Below are 9,540 nucleotides of genomic sequence, written 5' to 3'. Positions count from 1 at the left end.
TCTTCGTCGCAACCTGAAGCGCTGACCTCGGTCTCCCCGGATGCATCTCAAGATTCAATCATTGCCATTTGGTCGCCGCCCAGTACCAACCTCCCCGATTCATGTACTACGAGAAGTCTGGCACCCAGTTCACCAAACACGAGGCCGTCTGCTCCGAATACTACAAGTCTTCTGTCGAACAGTGGAATCCACGTAAGTGAAAATTTTCTAAGCAAAGCGTGGGCAAATGAGATGGAGCCGGTTGTGCTTGTGAAACCCGATGCAATCCGGCAACGTGCATCAATTCCAAGGAGCTTCGATTCTGTTGCGAACAGAACTGTGTCTTGTGAGGTAAATGCGGGAATGGTCTTAGAGAACATCCATCGCTGGTTATCGCTCGGAGATCGCGGTCGGGAATGCGAGGTCTAGTGGCGACCAGTACCATACCGGCCGGAGAGATACTGGGCCAGTATCTAGGCCACCTACTATTTCTTGGACCTCCTTGTATAAACGGATCCGCCAATAAGGGCTTCCGCATGCATATCAAGACTAGGGCTAAAGGCAATCAGTATTTGGGCATCGACGCCCTTCGAATGGGCTGTAAGATTTGGATGATGAACTATGCCTGCAAACCTGCGGCGAGATTTCACGAGCTCCAAACTAACAGTGTAGTTACAGTGGTAGTTGTATCACTACGCCACATCAACCGCGGTGAAGAGGTCACGGTATCGTACGGCAACCGACTATGGTTCATCTGCCGGAGTGGGTGGTCGGGCTGTCAGCACCGCGACATCCAGCACTTGTTGGACTTCTGTCCGGAACGTGCGTGCTGATGTGGCATGCATCGAGTCTACAGTTACAATGGTGCTAAGGCTTTACCAATCGCATAGATAACCGCTAAAAAAAATTGATTGAACCAAGGCTTTTTTATAACTGATTTTTTACTTTTTCGCCAATTGTAGCTGCCCATAATAAAGGAATTTGCCGAGTCGTGACTAGTGCTGTCGACGTCGAATGTTATCCGGATGCTACAAGAGATAACGCTAAATCTCGTTAAAGCGTAGTTGACGTCATATTTAGCGGAGGGATAACGCTGTAATAAAACACATACTCACAGGTCACTTTACGCAATACAAGAAAGTAGATTGTGGAGGGGATCACACTATGCCATTTTACTTGTGGCAGCGAGCGTGCATCAGTGGACACGGCCATGCTTGCGTAAGTGACGTGTAGCGGCTACTAACCAAGCACTCCAGCTGGTAGCCTCAACAGAAGATCTCTTAGACGTGCAGTACTCGCAGCCGGCATGCGATAGACGTACTCGCCTGTCGACCAAGCCTCCCGAGACATGCTCCGGGATCGAGTTCCGACCGCGTACACGCCCAGGCTCACCGCATCTTCGGTCTACCAGGGGTATGCTTATCGCTCAATAAGGGCACTAGTTTTGCGATCTAACAAACGATTGACCTCTTTTGTTTTAGAAACGGTGCTCGCTCGGCCACAGCCGTCGTACAGGAAGACACGTGCTTCATCTACAGTAGTTTACGGCCCGAAACAATGCGAAATGGTAATCGTGCCGAAACTTACCGACCATTGACACTACATGATGAGAGCACCAAGGTACCAAAATGCTGCCCATGCTTGCTCAAGGCTACTACATGCGGCAATTCTGCTTTCATTTTGGCCGTGCCCGAGAGCTGTGTGCATGTTTATAACATTCAGAATGAGCATTTACGGAGACGGCCTCGCTTCGTAGAATCAGACGACAAAGTAAGCGCGCTCGCAGGATATCCCAATGAACCACTACCCAGCAAGAGGGCATTCCAACCCAAAACGAGACGGCAACTTTTAGGACCGCTCTTCAGCGCGCTCGACATATATATTTGCTGCACCAAGAAAATATTAAATAAACAGAGATAGCAGAGCTGCTTGCGAAAGCTAACTCCACATCGACTTTGCACCACGACATCTTCCTGATACGAGATGTTGTTGTGAGCTGGAACGTGCTCACAGGGCTGGTCATTGACGGGTATGTGCGCTCTTCAAGGCCACCCTTTAATGTGGCAAACCATTTTTCTGAACGTGGGGCTCGTGTCAGTACCACATATTAGATGTATCGATGATGGGGTACCAATTTGCGTGTCAATGATTGGTTCTGCACAGCATTATTGCTGGTTTTGTCCAATAAGAGCACGATTTGTCGTGATGCTATCCAGCTGTTAAAGGGGTGTAAATTAATAACGATAACATCCACTTGGCTTCGACGAAGGATAATGTCGACAGATGTCTAATTTTGATAACGTCGACAGCACTAGTCGTGACACAAGTGAAATCACAAAAAAAACACTTGGGCGTGTCATGGCTGGAGTAAGGTTCAGTTTTTCTAGTAAGCGTTGGTGGTGGATATCTTTGCTCATTATTATTGCCCACATTTTGGACGAGAGGGAGACGCGTTGGATACAACAACTACACCCGTTAGGACCAACTTCCCTTGTGTCAAGTCGTGAAGAACATCGTTTTACTGGGAAGGAACATGTCGGAGCAAGTCGCTATTCAGTACAACGCCAGTCGAACAAAGGGGGTTCACCCGAGCGTGACTTCGAGTCACTTAGACGCAAAGGCGGTGTGCTCACATCTTACGACGGCTTGGATGGGGGGGGCAAGAGTTCGAGAAGGACGTTGAGGAAGCTGATCCTGGTATAGACGCGACCAGAAGGGGGCAACAAGGCACTGCACATACTATCCACGCCACTGCAGAAACATCTGCAGGCCTGGTAGCTGGATATACCGAGGAATACGGAGGCGGCTCGAATACTGAGGGAGACGGAAGTGATATCACTTAATACGCTCAGCAGCTGGCTTCTCCTACGTAGGACGCCCAGGTCTGCAGCCAACACGTGGGTACAGAAACCACACGCCAAGGACTGATCGATGCACGTTTGGTAGCAGAGTGCGTTTTTTTCAACGACGAGGCCTCTGAGGTTGGAGATGCAGTCGACGAGGCTGCAACAGACTCGATTGACAACAACGCATCCAGTAGCCGCCAGCCTGGGGATCCCGGCTCACGCGATTCCACCAGATCAAGATCTTCTAATCAACAAGGAACACCACGAGGAGCTGTACGACCCAGAGCTGCTCGTGGCGGTACCCTCCCCACTTCGGCCACCCCGGATGGCCCCAACCTGACGCGGGATCCAAGTCGAGGGCCCTCCGACGCACGCTCAATCGATGCGAATCGAAGACTAAGTATCTCCAGCAACAGGCTAGGAGGCCAGGATCTCCGGGTGTTGCATGACAACGTCTCAGACATGACGCAACGTCTAATCAACGACAACGGCAATCGATTGAGTTCTGAGGCTACACGCACAGACGGTGCGCACGACTCGACGCCTTACATGAATAAAAGCGACTAAAAGCAAAGCAGAGACTGAATGAAATTGAGAGGGACTTCGAGCGTTTCGAGAAGAAACAGTCATCCAAGGGGGGTTCAGTTGATGCAAATGATCGTCTTACTTCAGAAGAAAATCGATCGCAGAGCAGAAGACGAGGATCGCCGTCGGAGATCTGAAAGAGAAGCCAGACTCGAGAATGAAAAGAGAGAGAGAGAACGGAAAGAGAGGAGGTTCGTAAGCAGGAGGCAGAAGCTGCCTAGCGCCGCAGACTCGCCTCTGAGGAAACTACCCGATCGCTGCGCGAGGAACAACGACGCGAAGAAAAACTACGACAAGCACGAATCGACCAAGAATGGGAAGAGAACAAACGACGGTTCGAGAAACGTCTAGCACTTGACCGCGAAGAAGCGAGGCAGTGTCACGAGCGAATGATGCTAGCGGTAACCAACCTTCAGAGAAAGTAAAAAGGGTGTAATAACTACAGCTCGAAATCAAAATTACGTTTTCAGTGTTATCGGTTGTCTTCTCTACCATATACAAACGTGGTGCGTATTTGGCTAACTGGAACGGTCCGGACTCGGTAGCTAGCTAGACGGAAGATATTGTCGAGGCGGACTTGGCATTTTTTCCTTGTCGTTAGCAAGGGTTGTAGTAGGTGTCTGTATATTTTTCTAAAGACCCCATCCCCATTCAGCGCTTTAACAAACAAATGTAATGACCGAAGACTTAAGCGTAGCTGCCCTTCTAACCGATGGTACCAGTCTTCCTAGGTCGCCCTCCTTAAGAGGTGTCATTATCCGACCAACCATCTCAGCGCCGCAAGAAAAAGCTCTGTCTACAATGCCGAAACCAGGGAGTTCCGGTCACATACACTGCGTGTAGCCATCCATTGTAGTAAGCTTTTTGGGCATCGCGTTGAGGAGGCTCCTGCACCTACATAACCGCGAATGTGTTATTTAGAATTAATACAGATACTCCGAACAAACTTCTAACTTAATTTAGATTTAATACATACCCGATAGTTCTTCCCATATAGGAACCCCCACGTGAAAGGTAGCGGCGGAGATCGTGCAGATGTTATGCGTCCCAAACAGCGCTGACGAGTGAGAGTAGGCCACACTATACTACTTGGAGAGAACCCAACAAGGCAGCGTCGTAGGGCTTCCTCTGCACTTGACAGCACACGGCTAAAGGCTTAATGCGGAACACCAAACGAAGAACACATCAATTTATGCTGCATTGAGTCCACGTAGAACGCTAGAAGAAGTCCAAGAACTTGATGATGGTTTTGTAGCTTCCGCGGGCGGACTCCTCTCGGTCTGAAGCGTTGAATGTCGTAGAAAGGTACGAATCGTTCAAGCAGTGTGGGGAACGAAGACCTAATACAATTACAAAGTAAATCAAGAGCTGATTTGGTAAAGCACCATGACTCGCTAATTATTAACATGGTGTTGGTTTGCTTTACATTATGCTCTTATTTATTGTTTGTGCGCAGTACATGACATAATGTATGTGATGACACTAGCTGCCCAATGCCATTATTTATGGTTAAAGAGGGTATCATTAAATAACAATGCCATAATCGGGAGCCCTGAGCAAGAACCTGCTATCACACTGGAGGCAGGGGACCAAGGCTTTGACATTGAGTGTCTTAAGCGAAAGGACAAAAGAGTGTACGATATCTGGAAGAAGGACGCAAAGTTACTAGAAGTGGGCCGAAATGTGCACTTTTGATGCTCAGAACTCATTTCTTTCGGAGCACGACAAAGAACAGAAAGCGGTGAGGGAGCGGACATCTTCGAGCCGGCCTTCACCACGTGCGAGCATCACTGCTGACGATGCAGCAGATTGGCAAAGATGGCACGAGCGGCTGGGCCAGTTGTGCCCCCAGTAAGGATGATACTCGATCGCGGCTTCGTTAGCGGTATGATGCTGTGGCAGCGCAGATTTGCTGGCTGCGAAGCATGCCATTTGGGGGGCAGATTAAACCTACGCTAGAACTTGAGATCAAGCAAAAGAACCAGGTTTTTTATTCCTCACCAGAACTCCAGTGCGAAAGACACCAAGGATATGCTAGCTATAAAACATAGCTACTCTCGCTATATAACGGTCTATGCGCTAAAGTCAAAGACGACCTCGCGGTAAATGCAGCCTTGTGACGTTACATCGCTTGAGCCTAGCGCCAGTTCAGCAAGTGCGAAATGCTGAAGGTCAGTGGCAAAGCGTTGGTTAGCGAGGCGATAAACCATTGATGTCAGCAACAATAGATCGCGTTGATGCCATACCCTCCCAATGGTACGCACCTGAACCTGACAGAATGATAAAATCAGACGTTGAAGCACATGTTGAAGACCATGCTCAACATGACAGGCTTGATGAAGCCTCACGTTTGGATGCATGCTCTGGAGGTGGCTACATTCCTTCGCAATCGATCGTGTCAAAAAGCTACGCCGTATTGCCTGATGATGAACAAGAAATTTGACCTACATCGTATGAGAAGATTCGTATCTATTGCCTACGTTCACCTAGCCAAGGACCCGACGCGCGAAAACTAGACAACAATTGCCGCATTGGTTTTGTGGTCGGTTATCTGGTGGATCAGCCAGGGTACGAAGTCTACTTCCCAGCAGAGAGGGTGGTGGACCACGTCCTGCATGCGTCTATTAACAAGGAAATCCTCTATACGGACCGCTACGAGGAAGGCTACCACAAAATTGTGACAAACTGGCTTTCGTCGGTGGTTGAAGATTCAAGTGGAGGGGAGGCATCTAGCAGTATCTACAGGAGCGCCATTGACGAAGCAGGCCTTGCTGTTGAGGCGGCCGACGACCCATCCGTTGATTTGTCAAAATTACCAAACTATGAGGAGCTTCATATGTTTCCACCGGCTGAGCACACACACACTATTCCACAATCGAGTCTTTAGACAACGAGCAATTGGTAGTTGAATAGTGTATGAGCATGCCGATATGTACTGCGCTTCCAACTTTGAAGGCAGCACAAGTTGCAGGGGACGCTAGTCAAAATGAAACGACGTCTCGATCTGACGGTTTCCTCAAAGCCCGACAAAGGCTCCACATCTAGAGGGTGTAACAGCTCAAAACGGGGATCAACCTGCTGAAAATCACGCGTTTGGGGACAATGTTCTGGAGGAGAAAGCTCCAGAAGGCGATATTTGTAGCAAATCATGCGAGTCTATGCTTGCTGAACCAGCTATGAATGAAGTGACACCTCTAAATGAGTCACCCTTGTCGTCATCGGAAATTGAGGAGCAAACGTGCGGTAAACTCCTCAAAACCGATAAACTCTCCGCCTTGAGAGTAAGCTATCTCAAAATTCTGACGAAGCACGCGTATACCGCAATGGAGAAGATAGTTCACCTGCTGCAAGTGATTGGACGTTACGTTCGCTATGGAGCAGACTCGATGTCGTAGATGGCTACGACTACGGACATCTTAAACGCTTTGAATCTCAGCACCTATCTGCGAAGCCTATCGGATAGAATACGGTAGATGTATTCGCGCTGAAGCGTGAACCTAAGTTCTTGCAGAAAATAATTTACCAGAGAATCAAATTCTGAGTCTGAAGTAGCTCGATGGTATATCAAGAATATTACGATGTCTCGGAGCTTTCAAAAGGCTATGTGCTCGCCTCAAAGTCGCGAGTGGCTAGAAGGAATGAAATGTGAGGTCGATGAAATGTTCAAGAAAAAAGTGTTCGAGCTGATCGACGAATGTGAGATGCCGGTTAAGGCGCATCTACTGAGTTCCATTTGGCGATTTCAAGGCAAGGCGATGATGAAGGATTCGTAAACGGTGACGACCTCGATTGGCCGGACGTGTTGACTCGTATGGAGTCTGGCCGTGTAGTCATCGATAGTGCGGTTAAGTTAGGACTCGATTTGTATCAAGATGATATTGATACAGCCTACTTGAATGCTGCTCTAGCAGTACATTCGTGGGTCCCATGATTTCCTGTACCCGAGAGGACAAGCGTATCGCACTTTTCGGTCTTCACCAGTCTGTGCAGAATGGTTTGAAAAAAATCAATCGTTGGCTGACGTCGATGGGATTTGTGAGTACGCAAACAGAGCCGTGTCTATATGTCTTCTACAAGACGGCGTATTTGCAATATTTCCATTGTATGTCAACGATGTTGTACGCGCTACAAGCTCGGTGGTTGTTTGTAGCGTTTAACGCTAATTATGACTTCAATGACGGAAATAAACTACATTCGTTTCTGGGAGTGCAGGTTGAGCAAAGTGATAACTGAATTCGCATTCACCAAGAAAAGTACTTCAACGAGATCTTAGAGCGCTCCGGATTTGACAGTGCTCACGGCTGTGCGACCCTAATGGAGACGATGGCAAATTGCAGTCAAAGCACGGATGGACAAGATGGTGAACTGTCGCTCGACTATCGAGGTGCTACTGGGGCATTTATCTACCTAGCTACAAGCTTTCGACCCGATATTGCCTACTCTGCCGACTACCTTAGTCGATTCATGACTAACCCAAGGAAGAAGCACTGTGGCGATGTCAAACGTACCCTACGCAACATGTCAACAAAGAACTTGAGAGTTGTAAAATCGCCGGATTGCACGGGTGCCAAGGCGATCGTGCTACAGGTGACCCATGCGTGAAGGTCACTAAAGTGTCTTACATTGTATTTACCTTTTGGCAGCTCAGTCTTCCTTTGACAAGAAAGATAACACATTAGTGACGAGAACGTTGAAGACTAAGCATTCTATAGGAAAGTTGTGTTTGTATTACATAGGATTCCTAGCTTACGCCTACGAGCAGTTCTGCACAATCATTGAACGCGTAACTACAGTATTGCACAGGTCTAACATATACATACTTACTGGTCAGAACTGGAATAACGTTCTTGCCTTCGTTCTGATCAAATGCCTCTAATGTCAGGACTAAGAAAATACGTATGCATTTAGAAAAGATAGTTGAGGTACGGGTCGTCAACAACTGCTTCTACTACCATTCCTTAATAGCTTTAAATATTATTATGTATTATTATTAATGAGTCGCGCTCCGAGCAAAATTATCACTTGTGAGACTAAATTTCTCTACCAACTGAGCAACACTCGGTCCTAATCCAACAACCACACAAAAACAAACAAAACAATTGTGCACGTGGGAGCGAGCACAACCAACACATCTACAGCATTTACATTTCTTCCCCTATTAAACAATAGTCAATATGTCATTTTGACTATTATTTTTTAGGTGGATGAAATGAATTATTTATGAATAATTTATGAATAGGTATTATTCATACAATGGTAGTATGCGGAGCTGTTAATAGGTAGAGCTGTTAATAGGTAGACATCTGCTATTTTACAAATGACAGTATACTGAATTTGCTCAACTGGGTCATCGGTGAATGCCACACCCAATAATTGTGTATGCCTGCAGAATTCCGCGAAGACTGGCAATCTGTAAGAGCCTTCTTCGTTTGTCTTGTGCTGCTGTTCCCGAAAGTCTTCATTTTCGAGTTGACTTTAGCGCTCCTTCTGACTACAACAATGTGACCTGTTTAACATTGTCTTCTCCAATAGGCGCGCCTAGTAAATTTTACATCCATATTGTCGGTACCACCAGAACTCACCAGGAAATTCAGATAATAATTTTTGTTTGATCTCATTAATAACATTGAAAAATGCAATGCCGTCAAACTCATGTTTTTTTGCCGGCATGGTAGCTGAAGACTAGGGTATTGGTACCGGATTTTCAAACGTTATCTAATACTTTAAAACTAGAAAATACCAAGACAGTATCCGGGTCGGACATTTTTCCGGTCAGGATATAATCCCGGTCACCCGCGTCACATACAAACTTAAGTAAGAATAGAAAATGGATACCTACTATTTGATTCGCCCTGGTTTACCCAAATATAGGTCTATAATCATTATAGATACGTTAAAGTGAAATGCGGGAAAATCCGCTTTCGATTACACATTCGCTCATATGCCATCACTAGCTGTGAGCCTCAAACCAAACCTGCGAAAACGAGCGATGAAGAGCGTCACCTACGAAGCATATTTTGCCGCTATCGGCGCCGTCAAAGCCGGTATGGGCAAACGGACAGCGCCAAAACGTACGGGGTCCCTCGCGAATCATTGCGCCAGCGTGTGAACGGTGATGTGCTAATTTTGG

At 47.2% G+C, this 9,540-nt stretch overlaps 1 protein-coding gene across 1 annotated transcript; it reads left to right on the top strand.

Moving 5' to 3' along the window:
* Positions 1-395: 395 nt before the first annotated feature.
* PITG_21423 (uncharacterized protein) lies at positions 396-812 on the top strand (the record flags this gene model as incomplete). Its single annotated transcript, XM_002894909.1, has 2 exons — positions 396-579; positions 664-812. The coding sequence occupies 2 exons, from the start codon at positions 396-398 to the stop codon at positions 810-812; spliced, it is 333 nt and encodes a 110-aa protein (XP_002894955.1).
* Positions 813-9,540: the final 8,728 nt, after the last annotated feature.

This window comes from Phytophthora infestans, genomic scaffold (assembly GCF_000142945.1).
Source record: "Phytophthora infestans T30-4 supercont1.344 genomic scaffold, whole genome shotgun sequence".
In the NCBI taxonomy this organism is placed as follows: Eukaryota; Oomycota; class Peronosporomycetes; order Peronosporales; family Peronosporaceae; genus Phytophthora; species Phytophthora infestans.
Note: the sequence above shows the minus strand (reverse complement) of the source record. Positions and strands in the feature narration are given on the sequence as shown.